We start from the raw sequence: 27,827 nt of genomic DNA, 5'->3' as shown, positions 1-27,827 counted from the left end.
TACTGTGCACCACCCAGAAGAGCCTGGCCCCTCCGTTTGACACCGACTCCTCAGATATTTATACACATTGATCAGATCCCCTCTCAGTCTTCTCAGGACTAAACAGCCCCAGGTCTCTCAGTCTCTCTTCACAGGGGAGATGCTCAGGGAAGACTTGAGACAGGGTGAAGAGGCGGAATGAGTGACGACTAATGTTGGTGTTTTGTCTCCTGTTACTTGCGCAGGTCCCAGACTCTGAGAGAACTAGGTACTCCAGGTTTAAGAGCGCCATTACGCAGAAGCTGGCAGCCAGAGCTCCGGTGGTAAGCAGCCCGATTACCACAAGATGGCAGCAGCGGCACGCGGGCGGCGGCGGCGCGGAGCCGAGCCGAGGCGGGGCCGCAGCAACGCAATCGTTTTCCGTGCCGCTGGAGGGCCTCAGGTCGTAGACGCGCCTGGGAAGACTCTAGGTCAGGCAGAATGCAGAGGGACGTCTTCGTAAAGGGGATAGCCTGCTGCAGGGAGTGCTGAGTAACCCGCAGCAGGGAATTGTGTAAGATCTAGGTTGGTGTTCCACCCTGCCCCATTGCACCGATCGTTTTTCCTCTCTGACAGGGACTGGATTTAAATTACACTTGGCTGTAACAGTGCACAAGGTTTATTGCTGCACTTTCATATTTGGAATAGTTAACAAGAACTGACAGGAGAACAGGAGAATGCATACAGGCCTCTTTTCTTCCCTTTTTCTTCTCTGCCTCGCACATAACTACCACAGATTTTGCCGTAACTACCAAAGTTGGACCAGTCAATATGTCTGGATGAGGTGAGGTGGTCTCTCAGTGAAGGACAAGTGTTGTTTCAGTGTCCGAAGGGGACCTTCAGGAAGGCTGGGGAGGGACTGTTTAGAAGGACGTATAGCACTAGGACAAGGGCCAGTGATTTCAAACTAGAGCAGGGTAGGTACTGGAACAGGTTGCCCAGAGATGTGCTGGAGGCCCCATCTCTGAAGACATTCAAGGTCAAACTTGATGGGGCCCAAAGCAGCCGGATCTATTTAAAGATGTCGCTGTGCACTGCAGGGAGGCTGGACAAGATGAACTTCGAGGGTTGCTTCCAACCCAATGCATTCTATGATTCTGATCTTTTGTTACTGCCTTTCCTTCAATGCGTAACACTTCAGGTATTGACAAAGGGTTAGTGGCCAAAGCACACTCACACTCAGCTCACCCTAGGGAGAGATTTATCTGAGGGCCATGGAGAGCACAGGTGAAATTTTCAGTGCTCTGACTTGATCTAGAGAAAAACTGACTCTAGGGGAAGCTATTTCTCTCTGTCAGCAATGGAGGTATCTAATGAAAAGTTAAATGAGCCTTTTTCAGTGCTGTGTGTCCAAGAAGAGCATCCTGGAAGATCTAGGGAAGTAAACACAGCTAAATTTCTTGAGTAATAATTAAAATCTTTAGAGAGCAAATAAAAGATGCTGTTAGTGTTCAGGATGTATTCCTACAATGGAATGATTGTTGATCAGAAAGTGCTATTCTATCTTTTGCTAAGTAGAGTACCAGAGCTGTTCAATAATAGGTGCCCAGCTTTAGGAAATCCAAGTTCTAAAATAAAGTGAAATTTTCCCTACTTTAGTTTCTAGAACAGAAAGCCCTGCATGCTATCTCTATAAACAGGAAATCAGACACCTATTTCCTATAGAGTAGGATCCTGTGTAACCAATCTATAAATCTAAGGCTGGAGATGAGCTGCAGTAGTAAAGAGGTACTCTTTATAAAAGGGAATGATCAATCTGACTTTTTTTTTTTTTTAGACATCTCTTTTAGGGTAAAATGAATAGTACTGTAGAAATGTCCCGTTCCTTTCATGGACAGAAGCAGGATAACTGGTTCAAATGTTGTTCTTTGCATTGCCTCACGTAGCATGGCAGATACACTTCTAGAGTACTGCTATTATGAAATCAGTGGTATTCTGAAAAAAGTACTGAAAAAGACACAAAATGTCTCTGTGTATGTTTTTTAAAGGAACTGTTTCTGGTCAAATTTTTTCTTCCAGCAACACCTCGGGTGCCTAAGAAATTCTGCATCAGAAGAACTGTTGTGACTCTACCTAGCAGTACTGCTACAGCAGGCTTGGAAGGGATATGTAACAGGAGAACTGAAACAGGAAAGAAACAGGTGAGCAATGCAACATTAAAATGCAGAGATAGGGTGCTTGCTTTCCTGATGCAGCTCTTTGGCCTGGAATCTGTTATGTAGATGCCATCTTGTTGACATGGAGAATAGTAACATGAGGAAGTCCATTAGGGAAATGTTCTCTAGAGAAGTGTCAGGAGTGATTGCTTCTCTCCCCTTCCTCCAGGCTATAGTCCTGCAAGCTAAAATCGAAACCAAGCTATCGAAGCCCTCAAGATGTGTTTCCCTCTGGGGGAAAACGCATATTGTGAAAAAATACACAGGCAAAACATGAAGGAGCAAGTTTCCCACTTGCTTTAATAACCACTATGGGCAAAAAAGACAATTCCTTCAGCTGTGCAAGATGTAGCAGTTCATGTTGTCTTGTAGACAGAAGGAGGTGCTATGAAAAATTTATCAAAAAGCAGATGAGAAAAAAAAAATTAAAAAGTAGTTTATAATAGGAAGTCAGATTCTTGGCCAAGGATGAAAGAACATACCCAACATGTGAAACAAAGGCATCTGATAATTTCCCATTTAGGTATTATTTTCTATTATTCTGCACTTTATCCCTGCATTTTCCAAGTGGACACTAACACACCATTTATTTAGTTATTTTTTTTATTCTTAGGTATTATCCATTGCTTTTTGGTCACCTTAAATAAATCCAGCCACCCATCTGTTTCAGTTCACTAACTTCCTGAATATTCACTTCTTGTGCAAAGCATGATGATAGTTTTCTGTATTAGTAGAAGTTATTACCATAACATTACACTTAAATCCACCTCTCTATTTTAGTGCTAATTGTGACTGTTCATCTATTAAGTTGTGAACATTTAGTTAGTGACCATGCTTTTTCTTTTGCTCTCCTTTCCTTGATTGCACCAGTTGCAAGGTTAGTACTGAAGATGCTGATAGCTGTTTTCAAGTGATTACTATTTTGACTGTTATGGTTGAGTAAGGATTCTTCAGAGACACATGCTTAATGTCCTTGCTTATTGGTTTACAATCACTGATTAATATTATTGGGAAGTTCCTGTGAGGGTATCAAGCTGAACTTCTAAGAAAAGAAGGTAGTATGAGGACATGTGGGCTAACAGGCTCATTGACTGGTATCTTGTAATAATTGTACACTTGAAGGTCATTGGATGTTGGAAAAAGAACATACTTTTACTTCATTTTGGGAAGCCTGGTGGTTGGATCAATCACTTTCTTTTCCAAATAAGAAAAATAATCTGAAAACCCCACCTTTCAACAGCAGTATTTTGTTTATTTCTGTCTCCTTCCATGGTCTGATTGAAGACTCTGTGAATTTTAAAATTGTTATAACGCACAGCGTAATCTACTCCACAGAGAAACTGAATACAACTTTATTATGAGATGCTAAGAACAAAATACTCAAGATGTGGCCTCAGCAGTGCAGAGTACAGGGGAATGATCCCTGTTCCGGCTGGCCACAGTGTTTCTAACGCAAGCCAGGATGTCACTGGCCTTCTTGGCCACCTGCGCACACTGCTGACTCATATTCAGTTGACTACCAACCAGTAATCCCAGGTCACTTTCCAAGCTGCAGCTTTCCAACCACACATCCCCAATTCTGTAGTTTACCATGAGGTTGTTTTGAGCCAAGTTCAGGACCTGGCACTTGGCCTTGTTGAACTTCATACAATTAACTCTGGCCCATCGGTCTAACCTGTCCAGATCCTGCTGTAAAGCTTCCCTGCCCTCTAGCAGATTGACACAGCCACCCAGCTTGGTGTCATCTGCAGACGTACTGAGGGTGCACTCAACCACCTCATCCAGATCATTAATAACAAAGAGAATGAGCCTTAGTACTGAACTCTGGGGGACACCCCTAGTGATGGGGTGCCAGTCAGATTTAACTCCATTCACCACCACTCTTTGGGCCTGGCCATCCAGCCAGTTTTTTATCCAGTGCAGAGTGCACTTATCCAAGTCTTGTGCCATGTGAGTTTCTAAAGGAGAATACTGTAGGGGACAGTGTCAAAAGCTTTACTAAAGCTTGGTGTCATCAACAAACTTGCTGAGGGTGCACTTGATCCCACTGTCTATGTCACTGATGAAGATATTAAACGGTACTGGTCCCAATATGGACCACGTGTCAGTCTTTGTGTCAGTCTTCATGTCCGTCTTTCATGTTTACAGTGCAGTGTCCTACCCAGAATTACTAATTTACAAGCAGGAATTCAGTTAGAACTAAGGTATTCAGAGTTCTACACGAAGAACCTCAAACATTTCCTAAAAGTGTGATGTGGAGGTCTTTGAGATAACATTGTGGGATGACCAAAACTGAAGTTCTTCCTAAAACCATTTGGAAATCAGCCGTGGCTAATACTATAAGAAAAATCTATCAATCTTCTTAGATACAGTAATTGATGACTATTTAATTTTTGCTGCTTGATAGCATGAAAGGATGTGATGCAGTGAAAATAAATTATTCTCACATTCCAGTGAATGTGTGTGGTCTCTCTGTGGGCCAAAAGATTACTTCCTTGTATACACAATTGGTTTTCCACAGACATGTCTGCACTTCTTTTAGAGGGACACAGATCCAAGCAATCTGCTTAGCTTTCTGCCAGATTGTCTATATAAATCATACAGAAAATGCCTCTCAAAGCTAAAGGCCTGTTGTAGAACAGCTGGAATGTATAAAGGAGAAACATTTTTTCCAGATATGTTTTTGTAAGGCATTTCTTTGCATGTTTGCAACAGAGTTTTAAAGAAGAGTAGCACTGAGTATGCTTGAAAGGATAGATTTCACAAGCATTGAAGAATGAATGTACTAATCTTAAGCAGCTGGTAAAAAGCACCAGCTGCATTTACACCTGTCTGTAAGTAAAAAATTACAGGCTGAACAGACAACTGGCATCAGAGCATTCAACTCAGTGAACACTGTGAAGAAATGCATACTGCTGGAGATTGTTCTGCAGCTTTGTCTGAATCTTGGCCTAAGGCCTAAACTCATTTTTTGGGGTTAAAAAAACCTCCAAATTTTCAAGCTTTGGGAGCCAGGTTTGAGAGAGGACTCTAACATCCAATAGGTCTCATGGTGAAAGCATGATCCTCCATTGTACAAAACTGACCTTCTCTCAGAGACCAAACCTGAAGTATCAGACTTACCATCTGCATGCAGAAAATGTGGCATTGCATGCTGGCAAAATTAGCACAAATGCAAATTCGGAAGAAGACACGAAGGCACTAAGGTTTGGCACTTGACCTGTGGTAGTACCTACAGATGTACAGGCCTGGGACCTCTTCCACTGGTAAGATGGCCTTGTTCAAACAGCTTTGTGTGATCATTAGCAGTGGACTGGTGTTTTATATAAGGAAAATTGTGGCTCAAGTCAGAGCACATGCTTTGGACACTGGTATTTGTTACTCATTTCCCATTCAAAGAGAGCAGCTGTTTTGAAGCTTCTATGTAACATGTGGAGCCCTTTGATGGGAGTGGTGTGCCAGGATGCTTACATACGCTTTTCAATAGGTTTCTTCAGTCATGTTTTCAATTCAATATGTGGTCAGAAATGTCCTTCTCAGCTTTCAGTGGTCCAGGAGGTTGGATATAGTCTTGCAGAAAGTAGTGACATGAAGGTCCGTGAAAATACTGATTGCATCTGGAAAGGTATGTTCCAATATAGTAGATAGTCTCATGCACACTGAACAGTAAGATACAGCAGGCTGCATCTGCACTGGAAAACCAAGTGCATCTACCAGTTTCAACAAATGTTAGAGAATAACAAAGTGGCTGAGATCTATGCTGCTTGGGGCTATTTCTGGACTTCACACAGCCTGTGAAGAGAGTATTGCACCTCCTCCAGGGTGGTTAATGCCTATTATTTCACCTAACTGTCTTTTGGGCCTCATCTGACACATTGTATCCCTAAAACTTTAATTTTCTTTCAGCTTTCCGGTTTCAGAACCCTACAAATAATGTATGGCTGTGCTGCAGAATGGACATAGGATATGCGTCATATGAACTGTTGGGTACATGAGAGTGTGAGACATGCAGGGATCTTGTTGCTGCTATCTGTAGGGAAAAGTAGATAGAGCAAACCATCCCTAGCCTTGCCTCTGGTTTCTTCTGTGGAGTTGGTTAATTTGACCCAAAAGATGTTCTAGAAGTTGAATGAGCATAAGGGAATGTTAAAGATCAGGTGACTAGAAAGCAGGTCAGATATGAGGAGCTAACCTACAAAGTAATACAAATATTCCCAGAGTTATTTGAATATGAGGCAGTTCATTAAATATCAGACCAAAATTTTGTTGTCTGCCTTGGACAGATGATTTGTTTTGGTGATCTAGCTATTTCTGTGTATGATGGGTTCTTGTCAGTCAGGGCCTGATTCATTCTCATGTAAAAATCGCAAGAAAGAGCTTTGGCTCTGGTAGAGGAAGTTGGGAACTATGATTCTTTTGTTGCTCTTGTCCATGAAAATAAGACTCAGAGCAGTCAATGGGACTTTAGGGATTAGTCACAGGGTTGGTATTTTTTTTCCTTCTTTTTTTTTCTTGATGGCAAGTAAATAGAATACGCCAGTTTTTATTGCACGCACCTTCTTGTTGATAAGTGATCTGGTGTGATGCTATTGACTATTTGCCACTTCCTGAGTCTGATTTTGAGAAATAAGACCGGTATGTGAGAGCCAGAATCCTATCAAAAGCTAGCAATTTATGCTAGTACTCAGGCAAAATAACACCAAACAGTAATGAAGCTTTATCTCCACTAATTTAAGTCTGTTACGCACATTCATGTGTCTATGAAGTAGGTGAATAGAACTGGAAAACGTGATCAATATGAATTTGGGGTAGATGAATGACTCATGAGAGAAGAGGAACGTGAAATAAATTACAGAGCTTACTGCATCCTTTTTTCATCTGATTGCTTAATGCCAACCAGCAATGTCAAAGAAGGAAAATGTTTTCATGGTGTTTCAGAAGTGTCAACATTTATCCAACTCTTAGAATTAAGTGCCTTAATTTCCCTGGATTATTTTACTTGGATGGGGTTAGAAACGTTTGATAGTTGAAGAAAAAAAAATCTGAGACACAGAGATTTTTCTGCATGCAGAAATCTTATTTCAGTAACATTAGACTTTTTTAGGATTAGAATGCCATGTTACATATCCCATTGGGCAACTCCAGAAAAAAATAAGATACCAAAGAAAATCACTGTGGCCTGCTTCTTGCTCATCTTCAGCCTCTGTTTGGAGAGCAAGGAGGTACCATAGGTGAGAGAGGAAACGTTTGCAGAAATGAATTTTGCATTAAGGGAGAAGATTCAGGACAGACTAGCAAAGAACTGTACAAAGTAAGAAGTCCACCATTTGTCACTGAACTTCCATATAGGGTGTTTATGTGTGTTACAGAGTACTAAAACTTTGTTGGTGTTTAATTTTTTTTGAACAGAGAAGCTTAATTGTAGGTATAAGCAATATCTTCTACCCCTGAAATATTCAATATTTCTTCTAAATGCTTCTCTCTGGAGAATAATTAAAGAAGGAATTTAAAATACAGAGAAGAGCAAAAATGTGTATCTCCAGCTTTTTGTTCTGCACTTTACAGCAAGGCAATTTTTTACACATAAAAATCTATCATTAAATGATTCATTGTGCTAATGATCTGCTTTTTTTTTTTTCCTGTGATTTTTGGGAGTCTCTGCAATATAGTGTAGACAATGACCTCAATGGATGACTATTCTGCTTGCTCATACTTGTATTTGCTTTTGTTTCTCACTTGCATGCTGTCACAAACTTACTGTGCTGTAGTCAAAGTGTGTGTGCTTTAAAACCCTTTTCCTGTGGTTAGGTATTGATGGGGGAGAGGTTTTGTTGAGAAATTAAAGCCAGAGAGGATTTTGAAGTGGGAGAGCACATGTGGAACATTTTGCTAGTCACAGCTGCTGACAGAAAACTAAGACAAAAAAGATGAAACCTCCATGTTCTGTCTTGAGCTGTGGTATAATTAAAACAAAGTGGAGCCTGTTCTCTCTTCTAACTGACTAAATCCATGGAGGTTTGAAAGAGGTGCTAATAGGTGTTTTCACCTAGTTTTGCGTGTGTAGTATTTTGAGCATACCCGGGATAAATGACACCCTTCTGGGCTTCTCTGGATCCTAAAGGGACAAGTGGTATGAGAATGTGATAAGGGTTAGACCTGAGAAAAACTGCTTTGCATTACCGAACTCTGTGTGTGATGAATTTTCAAATACAGGAAGCCAAGAGGGGACCCAGAATGAGTTTAGAGCTGTTCACACCATGAAACCTTCCACACCACTGGAGCCAGAGCGGAGACTTCATATTACTGGTTTGCTCAATGACTACTGTAAGTTTGTTTCTCCTCTGTGGTAGTGTTTGCAGAGATTGGAAAATCTTATTTATGTTTCAAGAAAGATGATGAAGATATGTCCCTTTCACAGAAAATGGAAACACTGCAGAATTTATGAATGATGTAATTTTTCTTGTAAGGATGCATCTTTGAAAACTGTTCCAAGAAGGAGACGTGGCTGATCAAACCCTGGAATCAACACTTCCTAACTCTCATGTGATTTCCCTCAGCTATAGATCTCATTACAACTTTCAAATCAAACCCATATACTTACCTCTGCTTAATTAAGTGAAATGCTTCAGCTATCAGCCTTGAATATCAAGCAGCCAGTAAGCAACTTTATTGAACGGATTGTGAATCTCTTATTTTGGGAGACATTAGTGACATTGTTTATGGTTTGTATGATACATACCTTCTGAACTAAATTCTTACTTATGTCTGGTGCTGCACAGGCAAAAATTAAGCATGCACATGTTACATGTGAATATATGTGTGACAGAAAGCAGCCCTGTAGAGGACGACTTGGGGGTGCTGATAGGTGAGAAACTGGACATGAGCCAGGAATGTGCAGGCCAATTGCATCTTGAGCTGCATCAAAAGAAGTGTGGCTGGGAGATCCAGAGAAGTGATTCTGCCAATTCATTCTGCTCTGGTGAGACCTTACCTGGAGTACTGTGTCCAGGTCTAGAGCCCTCAACACAGGAAGGACATGGACACAAAAATGATCAGGGAGTTGGAACACCTCTGCTACAAAGTACAAGCTGAAAGACCTGGGGTTGTTCAGCCTGGAGAAGAGAAGGCTTCAGGGGGACACCTAATAGCGGCCTTCCACCACCTGAAGGGGGCCTACAAGAAGGATGGAGTGAGGCTGTTTGCAAAGGCCTGTAGTGATAGGATGAGAGCAATGGTTTGAAACTAGAGAAGAGTAGATTTAGATTGCATATTAGGAAGGAGTTCTTTTCCGTGAGAGTGGTAGAACACTGGAACAGATTGCCCAGGGAGGTAGTTGAGGCCCCATCCCTGGGTTTTGGGCAAACTGATATAGTTGAGGGTGCCCCTGCTTACTGCAGAGGGGGTTGGACTAGATGACCTCTGGAGGTCCCTTCCAATCCAGACCATTCTATGATTCTATGATTCTATGAATAGATGTGTCTCTAAACTACACCAGCAAATGCATGTTTTAACACTTCAGAATATTTAATGGACAGCTCTGTATGTACAAGTGTTTATATTTGTCCCTGTTAAGATTTGTTCAACATATCCTTGCAAGTGTTGATGACTATCTATGACCAGGGTGAAGGATTGTTTGTATAATTTACACTTATGCACAAGGTATGTCCTAAGAGTAACAGCATCAAGAGCAGTCCTTGGAAATGATTTCTGGCTGCAACATCCAACACTGTAGTCAAAGACCTGACTGATAGATTCAACTATTCTTCAGACTGATTTTAGTTACCAAAGTACGATGTCAGACCTTGGCTTATGGTAACAGTTTTCTGTGCTTCATTGGTCACTCAAAATGACTTTTAAGCTGCCTTAAACAGACAACTGAGGATTTCCCATGACATAGGAGAATGTCCTGAGCTGATATTAAATGTTGTATACCAACTTCTTCTGACCTATCTGGCATAGCAGGCTATTCTGAAGATAACTGCTGTAGTGACTTGCTTTGCCAGAATCTCTGAGTGCAGTGCACCCAGTGTTAAGGGTAGTGGACACTGATTCCCATCATACAATTGCTGTGTACACTCTAAAGGTGAGCAGCAGAATTTCCCTAAACCTTTTTGCATCTTTTCCCCTATAATGTGCAGGGTGAAAGTTACTATTAACATGAGGATGGAGGACAGATTGTAGCATATAGACTCCTGTGTCTTTTTCTGTAGCAAGAATTACCTTGGAATAAGAGTGGTTTTAGAACTGTAGCTGTTAGTGGTGGAGCCTCATTTCTGGTGGCAGGAATTAGAGTAAATGATGTGGTGATCCAAAATGCAAGGTGGTAGATTAAAAAGTTCTAGTGAGAAAGCTTTAAGTCAGATCCTGCTGTGCAAACACACCAGATTGTGGATATGAGACTTATGAAGACCTTGGCTTGTTCTAGTGATATTTCCCTTCATAGGAGGAATCATAGGAGGAACACTTGCTAATAATGGTTTCATAGAAACATTCTCTTGAAGTTTTTCCATAGATATTAAAAAAAAAAAAAGCCTTATTTTCCCCAAACTCTACTCCTCCTCACCCCATAGTTTTTCTTTCAGTAATTTTTAGTAGCTTTCTCCTAGATCTGAACATACTGGACTGGAACCTTGAAAATCTCATTGCTGTTGCTGTAGGACCTGCTGCACATATCTGGAATGGAAGAACTCTTCAAGCCATTGAAAGCATTGATTTGAATTCCACTTCCAACTACATTTCATCTCTGGCTTGGATAAAAGAAGGAACTTGCTTGGCAATTGGCACTAGTGATGGAGAAGTGCAAGTACTAGAGAAAATTTACTTTCTTAGTCTTTCTCCATTTTTAGCAAAAGCGGTAAAAAGAAAATTCGTTACTTTTTTTTTTTTTTTTTAAGGAAGCACTGTTCAGCCTGCTGTTACAGGACAGTCCTATTATCAAAAGATTTTTGTGAGTCTTTGGCTGGGTTGCTAGTTAATATGACTACCCACTTGCTGCAGGCCTGAGTTGGCAGTCTGAAAGTACTGAAGGCCAATGCTTTCAAATCTGGAGTTTCAAATATTGACATATGAAGAAATATCTTTAAACTCAGAGTTGTACATTCCCTTCAGTCTTGTCTGACATAAGCATCACTGATATAGGTGCCAAATTTGGCATATATATCACCTTGCCTTATTTGTGAAATAAATGAACTTAGGTTGTCTGTAAGTTAGGTCAGAAATGAGCAGTGGCTTCTTGCAAACAAATAAAGAAAACAAAAATCCTTTTTCTTTTTGTTGTTAAATTTTAATTTCTTGTTTGTTTTGGATTGGCAGCTGTGGGACACTGAAACCAAAAAGAGGTTGAGAAATATGTTTGGCCACCTGTCTGTAGTTGGAGCTCTTAGCTGGAATTGTTATATTTTGAGCAGGTGAGTGGTATAGTATATTTCCAGCTTTTACTTAGACTAACGTCCCATTCATTTTATCTGTTTTCTTTGGCATTGCTCAAAGGTGATTTATCCTGTCCCTCTACTTACCTCATAAATTCCAGAATCACAGAATCACAGAATGTTAGGGGTTGGGATGGACTTCAAGAGATCACCTAGTCCAATGCCCCTGCCAGAGCAGGATCACCTAGAGCAGATCACACAGGAAATCATCCAGGCAAGTTTTGAATATCTCCAGAGAGGGAGACTCCACAACCGCCCTGGGCAGCCTGTTCCAGTGTTCCATCACCCTCACAGTGAAAAAAGATTTTCCTCCTGTTTCCATGGAACTTCCTATGCCTCAAGTTCCACCCATTGCCCCTTGTCCTGTCATTGGGCATCGAATGTATCATATGTAGATTTACTCTTTGGCAGGAAAACAGCCAAAAGGGGATTTAGGCTGCCTCTTTAGTCTGTGTTTCTTACTTTCCTTCCAGAAAACTCTCACCACTTGCAGGATTTCACTAGGATGTGGAGGATGTGACTCCGGTTTTATGTAAAACCTGATCTTGAAATAGTAGTGTCTTTAGTGGATCTGGAACTTGCTTGGTGGATCTAGCTTGCTTGGTGCTGGGAGGAGGGCATTTAATTTATACTGTCTCTCCACCTATACCAAGACTGAGTCTATCCAGTCAGATGCAGAGTGAAACAGCTGTGAAGAGTTGCACACCTGTCTAGCTATTTATTATAGAATCATAGAATGGTCTGGGTTGGAAGTAACCTCTGAAAGTCATTTAGTACAACTCCCTCTGCAGTAAGCAGGGACATCCTCCACTAGATCAAGTTGCCCAGAGCCCTGTTGAGCCTCACTTTGAATATCTCCAGGGATAGGGTGCCAACTATCTCCCTGGGCAACCTGTTCAAACACATAATCATGAACCTGTAAATAAATTTCGGTACCATAATTAACCTGTTACAAAATTGTGTTTGCATCTCTTTAGCAAAACAGACACCATAATCCTGATTTCTTTTTATGCCAGATGGAAAGACGTCCTTCCAGCCAGTATTATCAGGAACCCACTTCCTTCCCATTCATACCACTAGAATTACCGAAAACCTTAATATGGCCAACACTGTCAGTTTGATTCTGTTTCTCTTGACGTCATGAGTTGACCTTGGCTAGATGCCAAATGTCCACCAAACTTCTCTATCATTCACTTCCTCAGTGAGATGGGGAAGGGCAGAAAAGAAGATGGAAAAACCCTCATGGATCAGGAGAAAGGTAGTTTAATAAGACAAGAGGCCATAGCAAGGAAGCAAAGGAAAATAAAAGATGTATTCCTTGCTTCCCATCAGCAGGCAATGTCCAACCATTTCCTGGGAAGCTGGGCTTCAGTAAGCTTTGCAGTTGCTTCATAAGTCAAATGCTGTGATAATTAATTACCTTTACTACCTTCTCTTACTTTTTGTTGCTGAGATGATGTTGTATGGTACGGAATATCCGTTGGTCAGTGTGGGTCAGCTGTCCTGGATATGTCCCCTCCCAAGATGTTGCCCACCCCCAGACTACTGTTGAGGGAGGAATGTTGGAGAGTCAGCCTTGATGCTGTGGGACCACTGTTCAGGAGTAGCCAAAACACTGGTGTGTTACCAGCACCCTTCTAGCTACCAGTACAAAGTAGAATCAGAGAATTGTCAGGGTTGGAAGGGACCTCAAGGATCATGTAGTTCCAAGCCCCCTGCCTTGGGCAGGGACACCTCACACTAGACCAGCTTGCTCAGAGCCACATCCAGCCTGGCCTTAAAAACTTCCAGGGATGGGGCTTTCACCACCTCCCTGTTCCAGCATCTCACCACCCTCATGGTGAACTTCTTCCTAACATCCAATCTAAATCTACCCATTTCTAGTTTTGCTCCATTCCCTCTAGTCCTATCACTACATGACATCCTAAAAAGTCCCTCAGCAGTTTTCTTGTAGGCCCCTTTCAGATACTGGAAGGCCACAAAAAGATCTCCTTGGAGCCTTCTCCTCTCCAGACTGAACAGCCCCAACTCTCAGTCTGTCTCCATAGGAGAGGTGCTCCAGTCCTCTGATCATCCTGGTGGCTCTACTCTGGACATGTTCCTGTAATAGGGGCTCCAGAACTTGACACAGTACTCAAGGTGGGGTCTCTCCACAGTGAAGTAGAGGGGGAGAATCACCTCCCTTGACCTGCTGGGCTGCTGCAGGGAAAATGAACTCTTATCTCAGACAGCCAAAACACTTGGTTACAATTTCTGCTTAAGCTTTGGAAAGGCTGGAAGAGAAACGCCCTGCAAGTATTTTCAGTTCTACTCTACTATTTAAGTGTAAACACCCTATCTGGCAACTAAGCTGTAACAATCAGTTGTGCTTCCAGGCAGCGTATTTCTTCCTTTGTTAAACTGATTATAGTGGCTGTAGAACCATACATCCACTTTGTAATGAGCAGTTAATGCAACTGTGTCAAGCTGTGCAGAGTTTCTTTAAGTCTGGAAGGGGGAAGGAGAAAAGAGACAAAGGAAAGGAGAGAACCAAAGCTGAACACAGTTACTCGCTACTACCTCATTTTCCAGAGCAATGCAGTTGGATGTGAAGCCATATCTGACCTTGTCAAATTTCATCTTGCAAAATAATTTTTCATGAAGAACAGGAAATAGTTTGCATGAAACGGCTTGACAGTTGACCAAGGTGCAGATTAGTGGCATACAATGCAATATATCTTCAGGGAAATGAAAACCATGAGAGAGAAGAGGTATTCTGCCTGGCTTGAACTCAGCAGCTGTTTAGCTTATTTCTGTTAGCCACATCTACACTAAGGGTGTTCTTTCGATAGGTGGTTTGTGTTTCCTTTTATTGAAATACGTTCCTTCTGCAGATATATTTCATTCTGTTGTGGTTTGTTTCTGAAACCACTGAAAGAACATCAGTGTGATGATGTAGCTTGTGTTCTTTAACATGAAACCTACACTGTCTTTTTTCATCTACAGTGGTTCCCGGCTAGGATCTATTCATCACCATGATGTCCGGGTTGCCCATCACCATGTTGGGACTCTTTGCCAAAACAAACAAAGCATTTGCAGCCTGAAATGGTCACTAAGCAACCAGTTGCTGGCAAGTGGGTCTAGTGATGGTATATTGAATATCTGGCCTAGCGACCCTGGTGTGAAATTGCAGGCACAGCCCCTGAAAACCATTCCTCATTCTTCAGCAGTCAAGGTATATGGAGAAGCAATGTTTGCTTTTTTATATTTGCTTTTGTGAAATCACATTGTTAATGTAGACAGTTAGGGAATTTTTCAAATTTTCTCACTGATATTGACTGGTTTGCACTCCCTGACTGCTTTGTCTGTTTTGTTGTTCTCCTCATTCCAATTCACAGAAAAGTTTGCTGGGGGTTTGTGTAGGAAGTTTTACTGGATTAATAGGCCTTTCTAAATATAATGCCAAATAGAAATAAAATTTACAGCCTTCTACTTCAGTTTTGTGAGTTTTGGAAAACTCTCTCTGCTCCAATTAATTTAAGTATTTTCATGTCATTATTGGTAACAAATAATCTGAAACTGAAAATGAAACCATTTAAGATTCTTCATCTTTGTGAAGTCCCAGTCTGTGAGAGGGAGGACAGTATTTATAAGCTGTTTATATCCCAAAAGAGTCTAAGGCTGGACTGAAGTACTGGGGTTAAAAGGTCAGAGGAGTTTATTGAGACAGGTGGAATTAAGTTCTTGGTAGATTTTCTACAGGTAGAATCTGTGCCTTAGGCCTGCTGGAGAGAATCCAATGGAGAGCCACGAGGATGATTAGGGGACTTGAGCATCTCCCCTATGAAGAGCGACTGAGATCCCTGGGGCTGTTTAGTCTTGAGAAGACTGAGAGGGGATCTCATCAATGTCTATAAATATCTGAGGGGTGGGTGTCAAGTGGAGGGGGCCAGGCTCTTTTCAGTGGTTCACAGTGACAAGAAAAGGAACAATGGGTTCAAACTTGAACATAGAAGATTTCACCTCAACATGAGGAGAAACTTCTTTGCAGTGAGGGTGGCAGAGCACTGGAACAGGCTGCCCAGGGGGGTTGTAGAGTCTCCTTCTCTGGAGACTTTCAAAACCCACCTGGATGCATTAATGTGCAGACTACCCTAAGTGATGCTGCTCTGGCAGGGGGGTTGGACTCGATGATCTCTTGAGGTCCCTTCCAGCCTCTGATATACTGTGATATACTTGAAACATCTTAGAAGAAATCAGGTCTTTTGTAAGCCCTGAGAATCACATTGCTTAGCCTTCTGTGATGCTTGGTTTAGGCACTACAACTCTATCTCTCTGGGTTCTTCTGGTACTGAGATGGTGTCTGTGGCCTGTGAAGGGTAAGCAGAGAGGCTGGACTTCTATGAGCATATGTGTGACAACATAAGCTACTGTGAAGCAACAGCAAGGGAAGTGGCATTTGGGGTTTTGTGATCCTACATTGTTCAATGTACATTCTGAGTACATTGTTGCAGAACATTTTTCCAACCAAGCTATAAAGCAAAAACTACTCTGTTTTCCCAGCTAACCTCCTAGTCTGTTCTGGGATGGATTTATTTGTTTGTTTGTTTGTTTATTTATTTAGGCTATGAACTGGTGTCCTTGGCAGTCTGAAGTCCTTGCTACAGGGGGCGGAATGAAAGATGGGATTTTGCGTGTCTGGGACATAAATCGTGAAAAAATCATCCAAAGTGCAGCTACACATTCTCAGGTGAAATGATGAAATGTCTGCATACTTAGGCTGTTCTCTTCTTCTATAGCTGTGCTCATTTGGCAAACCTCCCACTGGCTTTGAGGGTGGATCTACAATCAGGAACAGCGGAATTTTCTCTGGATGTGCGATTGTGCTACATTCAGCACTGAGTGTGTGATTGGTCTCACAAGTGGTTAGTTGTTTCTGCCTCCAAGCAGAAGTGATTGAAGAGGAGGGGTTCGTGCAGCCAGACAATTCTCATTGTCTTTTCCTTACTGGCAATAACAGTTTTGGCTGAAACTCTTGAAGTGGAGAGAAAGCGGAGAGGGAGGGAAAATTCCCAGAATGCTGGGGTGAGAAGAGGTGTAAGAGTCAGAGGGCAAACATCTGTCTCTGGAGTTTGAATATTAGGAGACAGGATATTAGGATAGATTCTCAGCTGCAGTAAAGCAATATAGCTGATGATTTTCCTGGAGCTCTTATAAGTTATAATGGCTGAGGGTGTGTTTGAAGGGTTTTGGTTTTATACTGCTAGGCTGAAGTCACAACTAAATAGGGCAGTAAGGCAACTATACTTTGAAGTATTTCAAGGAAATGACCATTTAAAATAAGTAAGTATTCTCCTGGGACTATTTCTCAGTTGCTTGTTTAAACATTGTAGATAACATTTCAAATCTACTGAATGGTGTATGTTGACCCTTTCTGAAAACTAAACCAGAATTTTAAATTGCAGTAGATTTGTTCCTTGCTCTGGTTGCCCAAAACCTGTGAACTGATGACTGGGCAAGGCCTTCCTGGAAATCAGATGAAAATATGGAAGTATCCCATGCTTATCAACTCATCACAACTCTATGGCAAGTATTTCAGTTAATGATTTCAATTAACTATCTGTCTAACCAGTGTATTTTTGCAAGTGCATACGTAAATATGCATTTACATAAATAAAGAGTTAGAAGGCCAGTTACCTACACATTCTCCCTCTGCCTACACACACACTTTCATGTACACAATCCTGATTCATGGGTTGTAAAAGTTGACTTATTAGGATAACAGTGGAAATTACTTGTACAAAATTCTTTGGTTTTAATGATGGGATTCACTCCTATCATTTCAAAGGTCATCTCAGGTGCAGCATGTCGATTTCCACTTCTCCCTAAGACATACTAGCCCTAGATTGATCGTGCTAATGTCAGGTTACTCCAATATACTCTAGAACTTCTAGGTAACATAAACTACACATGTCTCTAGGATTTTGCAACTCATCCTGCAAGGATACTGAACCAGTTTCCAAATGATGTTTGAAATAAATCTCCATGTGTTGTTTAGAGCTGTCTGGGTTTTAGTGAATTATTTTTTTCTGTGAAGCAAGGCAGTACTGTGTGTTTCCCTTGTACCATGCTGGCAGCTAGAAAAGAATAGGATTTCCTTGTGCTGCTCTGTGTTGGTCCGTGGTGCTGCAAATCTACACCACACATAAAAGTTGTTCCTTCTTTTTTGATGGTGCTTGCTGTCACTCCCATCCATTAAGTTTTACTTGTTTCACTATTAACTGAAGTGATCCAAGCGTCTAAAGGTAAGGAAAATAATTTATTTGTTCACTGGCTGCATTTTCCCAAGTGTTGTATTTTTTCACCCTTCTGCAAGACATGGCCTAAGAAGCTTTGGGTTTTCAACTTGACAGCTGACATTCACAAATACTTTTTTGTACCCTGTTGCTACATTTGAAGGCATTTATTAAATTCCTGATTTATTAAATCCCAGTTATACTGGGATTCTGTCCTTGGAACCAGGGACTTGAGTGGAACTAGGAACTTGGCTTCAACACTGGTCTGTAAAAGTCAAGCACAGGAGAGTCAAAAAAAAAGTTTGTGTTGCTTTTCCTTCCTTATCCTTTCTCCTTCATGTACAGCTCTTATAGTAACGTGCTGTGATGTTCTGAGAAATGATCTGGAAGGTGACACGATTGAGGCAGTTTGAAGTCTCTCAAATCTTTATAAATCTTGAATATACTGTTTGAAATGGAACCTAGATTTACTCTTATGTTTGAGAATAGTGTATGGTGTAAAACAGTTACCATATAAATCAAATGCAATCGTAGTTTGGTGAGGCTGCAGAGTTACTTGAAATCCTGTTTCCCATTCAGTTTATTTATCTGCAAGAGAAACTAATTTTCATTAACAAGAAGACCAGGTAATCGTTATGCAGATGCATTCCTGCTTATGAAAACTTTTACTAGCTTTCTATAAGGAATTGCAAGTTATGAAAAATTGTGAATGTATCCAAATATGTTCAGAAAAAATATTGTGATGGATGATTTTGAGATGTCTCTAAGTCAGCCTCAGACACCCTTAACTACAAGAGTTTTACACCCAAAGAAATGAACAAATAGATCATAACTGAATCTCAGTGATAAATCCTCCTGCAGGGTACCGAAGACCTCAGCTAACAAGGAAGTACAGTTAGCTGCTGTTGGGTACTTTAGTAACTGAGGCTGCCTATTGTTGAATAGAGACTGAGAGACTGAGATCCCTGGGGCTATTTAGTCTTGAGAAGACTGAGAGGGGATCTCATCAATGTCTATAAATATCTGAGGGGTGGGTGTCAAGTGGAGGGGGCCAGGCTCTTTTCAGTGGTTCACAGTGACAAGAAAAGGAACAATGGGTTCAAACTTGAACATAGAAGATTTCACCTCAACATGAGGAGAAACTTCTTTACAGTGAGGGTGGCAGAGCACTGGAACAGGCTGCCCAAGGGGGTTGTGGAGTCTCCTTCTCTGGAGACTTTCAAAACCCACCTGGATGCATTCCTGTGAAGACTATCCTAAGTGATCCTTCCCTCCAGCGTGTCTGCTGCACCACACAGCTTGGTGTCATCAGCAAACTTGCTGAGGGTGCACTCAATGCCACTGTCCATGTCACCAGCAAAGATGCTAAACAAGACTGGTCCCAGGACTGAGCCCTGAGGGACTCCACTTGTCACTGGCCTCCACTGGGACATGGAGCCATTGACAGCCACTCTTTGGGTGTGGCCATCAAGCCAGTTCTTTATCCACTGAATGGTCCATCCATCAAACCCATGTGTCACCAGTTTGGAGACCAGGATGTGGTGTGGGACAGTGTCGAAGGCTTTGCTCAGGTCCAGGTAAATGACATCAGTTTCTCTCCCCTCATCTGTTAATGTTGTCACCTGTTCATTAGAAGGCCACCAGGTTTGTCAGGCAGGATTTGCCCTTGGTGAAGCCATGCTGACTGTACCCAATCACCTCTTCACTCTTCTTCTGCCTCAGTAGTGTCTCCAGGAGTATCTGCTCCATGATCTTACCAGGCACAGAGGTGAGACTGACTGGCCTGTAGTTCCCTGGTTCTTCCTTCTTACTCTTTTTGAAAATGGGAGTTATGTTTTCCCTTTTCCAGTCTGTGGGGACTTCCCCAGACTGCCAGGACTTTTGGAATATAATAGAGAGGGGTTTAGCAACCTCATCTGCCAGTTCTCTCAGTACCCGTGGGTGTACCCCATTGGGTCGCATGGACTTGAACACTTTCAGGTTCTTCAGATGATCACGAAACTTATCTTCACTTATGATGGGCAGTTCTTCCTTCCAGTCCCTGCCATCCTTTTCCATGACTCCAGGAGTGTGGGTGGAGATACTTGCTTTTAGTCACAGTGGCTCCAGAGAGCCATTGTAGCAACTTTGCAAAGTTAGGGCAGTCCATCTGCAGCAGTCCTACAGATCTCCATCAGGTACCATTCTGATAAGTACCATGACTTCAGATGGCTTTACAGTTCCTCACATGTTTATGCTTACAAAATTATTTTGAGTGAGAGAAGTGCTATTCCTTTGTGTTTGTGGAGAATTCAGGTACAGATGATGGGAGGATATAGTTTGCCTATGTTTATTCAAGTTGGTCACACAAGACTTCCTTTGTACTTTCACACTTCATTTTAGAATGTGGTTTATGTGGTCTGTTTTAGATGAGATACACTGGTTTTCCCCTTGTATGACTAGCTCAGCTATGTGATTGCCAGGAACACACCTAACCAGACAAGTAATGGCTGGCAACTTGGAGTAAAAAGACTTCTAGTTTCTCGTGCCTCTTTGTGCCTAAAAACCTCATGGGTTCGAGTAGCATTGACATTGTACTAGGTGATACAGGGGGTCTGTGGCAGAGCAGTGATCTTTAGTATGACTGGAGACAACCTCAATATACAGTTCCAATGAATTATTTCCTGGGGTCACTGTTAAAAGATCTCCTTAACAGCAATAACTGAGCAGCTGGAGACACTATCTCATTATTGCTGGATCAGCTGCAAACTGTCTGCAAGGCATGTGCAGCCAGATGGGAAAGCTCAGCAGTGACACACTTCACCAAGTGCAGATGAGACTGACGTAAATGTGTACGGAATCAGGAGTTCCAGTTCAGTGTTGTCCTTTGACAGAAATGTCTTCTCGATGTGGTGCAGTCTTGGCAGTTAAAGCCTGATCCCTAATATGAAAGTATTGCCCTCAGTCTTCCTTAATGTAAAAATACATTTTATGTAATTCTAGCTTCCTGCATGCTAGGCTGCACGTTTTGTAAAAGTGGAACAAGCCATGGTGTGGGTGGTGCAAGTGACTGGCATAATCAATGTAGAATTGTGATGTATATTTCCTTTTTTTTTTTTAACCTATTTTATTTTACAGGTCACAAAGGAAGAGTCCTGCATATAGCCCTGAGCCCAGATCAGAGCAGGATCTTTTCTGTTGCAGCTGATGGAATTGCTTGTCTGTGGAAATGTGAGTCTGGGGAGAGCAAGCACAGGAGCAAGGCTTTTTGTAATAGTTATCTCAGCTCATTCTTGTGACTTATTTTCCTTGAAAGCAAGTGATTAAAGGTACTGAGCCCATTCAATAATTCAAAATAAGTGTGTTCCTTCCAATGGAAATATGGCAAAAGATAATACAATTTTCTCAAGAGAAAACAATTTTCCCCATCAGTCCATCATGTGAGCTGTTTGTGTCTTGTCTTACTTACCCTAGGGGAAGAATGTGCTAACTCTGAAGAATAACATATTTATTTTCATTAAACTAGCAAGCAGGAATGGAATCCACCCTGTGTCAAGTGCCAGCATTAAAGCCTTAGGTCCTGCTTTTAGCTGTGATTCTTGTAAGTAGTTTCACATCTTTGCGTCCACGTGCCAGTTCAAGTAAATTGTTTCAAATCTTTTAAGGGCTGGGATCAGCAGAGACCAGTCCAAAGGTCTGTGTTGTTCTATATGTCATATAGATCATAATACAGAGTCTGTCTAAATATTTCCAGAGATCTAGATCAGATATGTAACTGCAACTAAGTATTAGTGATTTATTGGAAATTCTCTATTGTTCTCATAGTGGTAATGATCCGTTTTTATTGAATTTTGAATTGTTCCCTTTCCTACTATGTGTGACTGATTGAAAATATAAATCATTGTGTAACTCTGTTATTATGCATAATTATGTAATCAACTGGTTAATAAGCCAGATGGAAGCATGTTATTTGGATCAAACACAACAGTTAGTTCATGCATTCTTTAAGCAGTTTAATTCTGGCTGTTAGAAAACCTGTCATTTGTCATCCTCTTATGGATTTTATTAGTGCTCACAAGGACTAGACCTCTTGGAATTCAATAGATGCCAAACAGATTTGTACCCTGTCAACAGGTGAGTAAGGATGTCATGACTGGTGTTCAAATGCTATTTAGATGCAGCTTGGTAGTACTATTTAAAACATGTTCTATCCACAGAGATCTTTGAAGGTGTTTTTTTTTTCACTATTCATAGAATCACAGAATAATAGAATTATTCAGGATGGAAGAGAGCTCTGGGATCATCAAGTCCAACCATTAACCCTGCTCTACAAGGTTCACCCCTAACCTATATGTCCAAGCACCACATCTAAATGACCTTTAAACACAGCCAGGGAGGGTGACTCAACCACCTCTCTGGGCAGCCTGTTCCAATGTCTGGCTACTCTTTCTGTGAAAAAAATTTTCCTAATGTCCAGCCTAAACCTACCCAGTCGCAGCCTGAGGCCATTCTCTCCTGTTCTATCATTAATTACTTGTGAGATGAGACCAGCACAACCTCTCCACAATGTCCTTTCAGGTAGTTGTAGAGAGTGATGAAGTCTCCCCTTAGCCTCATCTTGAAACTAAACAGCCCCATTTCCTTCAGTTGCCCTTCACAAGATTTATTCTCCAGGCCCTTCACCAGCTTCGATGCCCTCCTCTGCACATGCTCCAGCACCTCAACATCTCTCTTATATTGAGGTGCCCAAAACTGGACACATACTCAAGGTGTGGCATCACCAGTGCCAATACAGGGGGACAATCACCTCCCTACTCCTGCTGGTCACACTGTTTCTAATACAAGTTTGGATGCCATTGGCTTTCTTGGGCACCTGGGCACCCTGCTTGCTCATATTCAGCAACTTGTCAGTTAGAACTCCCAGTCCTTTTCTTCCAGACAGATTTCCAGCCACACTTCCCCAAGCCTGTAACGTTGTATTGGGTTCTTGTGACCTAAGTGTAGGAATGATGAGATGAAAGGTATAAGGGTCTTGCGTTTGTGTATTAAACATCTTGAGCTCATGTCATGTTGTTTGTAATTTTTTTCCCCTGATGGAAAAGTATGTAGGATATTTCCTGTGACTAGGGAAGAATAGGAGATTATGGGAGTAGAACAGTGTCAGCCCATGGAAAATTATGCTGTGATAGTCAGTGTTAACATGGAAAGAAGTATCTCTGGAAATGAATGTGAAACTATCATGTCTTTAGTTCTCATCCTTTTTAAAACCTCATCTGCTCTTCCTAAATCATGTGGTTGCTAACTTAAGGTCTGTAAGGTTAAGAGCACTCATCTTACCTAGTAAGGTGTTAATTTACGATAAATCTGCTAAACGGCTGGTTTCTGAGGTCATCTCATGTGGTCTTCAAAACATTTTAGAAAAAGGGGACGTTGATTATCAATTAACAAATGACTGCCAAGAAGTTGGTGTCTAAATATGGGAAACAACTTAGACTGTGCTTGTCTTCTAAGATGAGCATATTTGTTGCAGCAGGTTGCATTAAATATTTAGAATATGATGTAAATATTTTAAATAGCATTTTGAATAAATTTTCTAAAAGATTCAAAACATTTTCCCCTCTTTTTAATGAAAAAAAAAAAAAGGATTTTTGGATTATCCCAGAAATTCTTTTCTTTGGACACTACCTGAATGACATTGGTTTGCCAAATACAGGAGGAGGTATATAAAACAGGGTGGGGGGTTGTGGTAGGGAAGGAGATGGTCAATATTGAAGCTGTGCATAATTTTTTGGATGCTCAATTGTCAAAATAAGAAAATAAATTTCTTTCAGACTGAGAAGTGCTCATGTTTTAGTTAATTACGCTTGTTAATTGTTGAGTGGTCAGATTCTTGTCCCAGAAGTATTGTAACGTAATACCTAAAAGTGGGAGGACAAGTCACTCATTTAAGTAGAACTAACCAGCAGCCCATAAACGTAAGAGAATCTTCATGTCTGTGATGTGTAGCTGTCTTCTGTGACCGTGTCTGAAAAAATACTGAAGTATGCATTTAAATTCCAGACTAGTCTGGACTGAAAATAAACATATACTGCGTTAACTTTTCTGGATTTGTTCCTTTTCTAGACAGATTTCTTTACTGCCAGGTTCCTTCACATAGCAAGTATCTATCCTTCTGTAATAGGAATTTAAGGACTTGAGTAGGCAGCATGTTTCTGCTTCACTAATCTTTTGCAGATAATCTTACTGATGAATACTTGCAGGTACAGAGTGTGCAGTTGCTGCAGTGTGCATAATGGCCACCTTCTGCCAGTGTAGAGGTTTTAACATAAGAAGTCTTGGGGAAAACATGAAATCTTGACTTCTTCCCTATAACATATAGCATATTTTTAGCTCATTGCCTGTTATATGCCTGGTATATTGGTCAAACCCAGACAATTCAGAAATCAGAACCCATTTCTAAGAGGTCAGGTTGTTCTGCATCTGAAGTTTGTATGCATTAAAGGCTGAGCCTCCAGAGGTGGCACACAATATTAAGGTAAAATTTAGGTTGCCTAACCTCAGGCTTTCATCCCCACAGTCATGTGCAGGGTGAATTAATTTCTACAAGAGGAAAAAACTGCCCATACAGGGCAGTCACAGTCCAAGCAGTGGACACGTGATGGTTTGTTACTTTGATCTCAAAGTGCAAAAACTCAGATGACCCTGCCAGAGGCTCACTTTAATCAACAGTACCCTTATTTTTTGCCCATAAGATGGCAATAGGCAGGGAAAAGTGAGAGGAGAAAGGGGAAAGGTAAAATAAATTGAAGAGAGAAAAGAGAAAGAGTTTACAGCTACCGCCAATGTGAGGGTCCAAAAACATCTCTGGTCCTGGGCCCAGTCCTGCTGGTCCTTCTATTCCTTTCTTGATCCTGGTGGGGAAAGCTCTTCAAGTCCTGTTGCTAGGAAGATAACTCTTATAATCAATTTCACACCTGTCGATGTCCAAATTCCTCCTCTCTCCACTTCTTGTGCCCCCTACTAGTAAGGCTTCCAGGCATGCCCAAGGAGGAGTGACCAAGCTGTGGTCTGGGCCCAAGGAATGGTCTGCCTTGGAGGCGGGTAGCCTTAGGCCAGCAGGTGTGTTTTAGTACTGTAACGACATCCTAAAGAACAGAGTTTACTAAGGTTCATGGTTCCCTTAGCAACACCAGGGCATCAATCCCTTTTGGCAGTATTTATGGTTTTTCGTTCCGAAGCAATAATCGTGGGCAGTGGAATTGTCTGTCATACCGACAGGTATGGATTGTTGGTACCAGATAGGCCTCTTCCCATGGAACTTGCATCTGCAAATCCATGGAGGCTGCATTCCATTGTACAGGCTCAGTAACTTAATCAGTAATTTACTATGGAGCATGACACTGCAAACTCGTGCTAAGATGTTAGCCTGAATAACAGTCCAAGATTTTGGGGTACAGAGGTCCTGATTCCTGATGAAAATGATGAGACAGATAATGCTCTTTGGACTGCTCCTTACAAGGGCATGTGTGGGAAAGTGATTGTCTGTCTGTAGTGCAATCAAATGGATGAAAGAAACTCAGGTTGAGGAATAGTTGGTTTTTTTTTTTTTTTTCTGCAAGTGAAAGCACTGGTCTGTTACAGAAATTCCCTGTTCTTCAGACAATCATCTTCAGATGATCTGACTTGATGCTGCCTACATAAATCTTGCATTAGTTTTTCCCAGGTATCTCATGCAGCCATGATGAGAAGAATTTGGTACATGCTAAATATCAAAATAAAGTCAAATGATTTCTTAGCTTGTGTATAGACAAGATGAAAACTCAGTTTGTCTTCTTGCTCTTACTTCTGTTTGTTTGGTTTTTTTTCCCTTTTCGTTTCCTTCCCCTCAGATTTCTGCTACTGGCAGTGGTGACAGAGGCTTGAGTGTTCTGTTCACTATATAAGTCCAGTTCCACTGGCTCATTTTGCATGATTCACTAAAAACAGTAATGGGAAAAAAAAAGAAGGTTTTAAAGTACTTTGGGTTACATCCTAAGTCTCAAGCTGGAGGAGGAAGGAAGCACATTTCTTCATGCACTGTAAACCTTTTTTTGGTCAGAACCTCTCCTCTCTGGTCTCTTGAGGATCTGCAACACATGGGTCAGAATTACTGTTTGAAAAGTGGAGGAATACTGAGTGACATGCTTTGAGTGGGACAAAGATGCTGCCTGTGACTTCTAGGGAAGAGGAAGCAGTAAGATCAAAAGAATGCTATAGCAGAATGAAATAACGTGAAAAAATGGGCAAAGAATAAAGAAATTAAATATGGGAAGAATGAAGTAGCCCTAGGTGATCACCTATCTTGAGGATCAGCTACAGATTTTTCACTAGATTGTTAAAGATATTTTTGCTTTCTGAAAGTTTTTTGAATCATTTCTTTCTGAGCGAGAATTTGGTAGTTTGCAAGAACAGAAAAAGACTGGACTTGTCTTGCTCATTTCCTGTATGTTTAAAGTAAGAATCAAAGTCATGACTTTGGTTGTCAGTACTAGTCAGTGGAGCAAATTCTCCACTCAGCTGCAGTCTTCTTGGCTGGGAATCTTTCTCTCTGCTCCTACTTTCCTTCTGTGTTTGTATGCTTGTTTGTGTGTTCAGCTCAAGTCAGAACAAACATTTCAGGAATAAGGAGTGTGAAAAGTTCTGACTATGTAATGTTTGTAGTGGACAGAAAACACAAAGATGTTCAGTGTCAAAACATTACAAGATCCTTGTAGTTTAGACCTTCTTTCTTACTCCCTTCATTATTCTTTGACAAAACTACTGTTTCTTCTTGACAAGACCAGGTGTAGGCACTTGCATAAAAATGTTTTAGTCTATGTTTTCCCATGTTGTGTTTATGAGTGATGTTTAGTGGCTCATGATGATTAAAATCAAAGCAAGATTTCTCCACCCTTTAGCTAATGCCAACTTCTGAATAAAAACCTGCAAAGGAGCATAAAAAAACCCCAAGCCATTTTTGAGGTGTTCATGGCATTGAAAGTGCCCAAGACTGTTAACATAGAGATGGTCAGAAGCATTTTTACAACAGATTTGTTTGCTGTTTGACAAGAGGTGTTGAAGCACTTAAAAATTTCACTGCATACCTGCAACAGCAGTAGTGGCACCATGAATTAGGATAATTGCATGTTATGAACAGTACTTTTATGGTGCAGGTGAGGCATTTTCTGCCATTTCTCTAGAGGATGGATTTTTAGCTGATTTACTAACATAAGTTTGCTAATATTGGTGAGTTCTGCAAACATATTGCACATTCAAAAACTTCTGTACACAGACTAACTGTACAGCAACAAATGGAAAACTATCCGCACAAACTGACAACTGCAAGCACCAAAATTTATTGCTATTTTTAAAATTAAATGCAAAGTACATAAAGGGATGAAATCTAGAGGTCTGAAATACAAGACAGACAGGAAATGCACACTTCTTATATCCCCAAAACAAATGCAATTGCTGAAACTACCTGAGCTCTTCTGGAGAAAAATTAGTAAGTCTTGCAGGTGTCTGGAGTTGTACCTATCATCTCCCTGACTTTCAGGTTTATTTGCCAAAGTCCATATATGGAAGACTGCAGTATATAGTCAGCATGCAGTGAGGATACAAACAACTGGACTAGATTTTTGGTCACAAATACTCATACACATAGAACTCAGACTGAATGCACAACAAAAGAATGTTGGAAGCCTGAGTTACAAACACCTGTCGAATGATTCCAGTATAAGCTACAAATGCTGTTGTAGCAGAGCTCTGTAAGATCACACCTGTCCTGAAAACAGACGTCGAGTATTTTCATCTGTAAGGACATCAAGCTGCAAACAATCAGTGTTGGCAATACCTCTTTTATCAGTATAATGAAGCTGCACTTAAACATGTATTTCAAAACTAGATGTTATTACACAAGCACAAAGCAGGAAATCACTTGGTCAAAACCCAGT

The 27,827-nt window shown here is 41.1% G+C and overlaps 1 protein-coding gene across 1 annotated transcript; it reads left to right on the top strand.

The window, feature by feature from the left end:
* Window positions 1-191: 191 nt before the first annotated feature.
* CDC20B (cell division cycle 20B) lies at window positions 192-21,359 on the top strand. Its single transcript, XM_054397541.1, is given in 12 exon segments — window positions 192-347; window positions 350-449; window positions 2,038-2,159; window positions 5,700-5,799; window positions 8,388-8,498; window positions 10,781-10,977; window positions 11,487-11,581; window positions 14,588-14,816; window positions 16,206-16,331; window positions 17,050-17,167; window positions 20,995-21,126; window positions 21,331-21,359. Coding segments are annotated over 12 exon segments (1,515 nt in total).
* Window positions 21,360-27,827: the final 6,468 nt, after the last annotated feature.

The sequence above is a fragment of the Indicator indicator genome, chromosome Z (genome assembly GCF_027791375.1).
Source record: "Indicator indicator isolate 239-I01 chromosome Z, UM_Iind_1.1, whole genome shotgun sequence".
Lineage (NCBI taxonomy): Eukaryota > Metazoa > Chordata > Aves > Piciformes > Indicatoridae > Indicator > Indicator indicator.
Note: the sequence above shows the minus strand (reverse complement) of the source record. Positions and strands in the feature narration are given on the sequence as shown.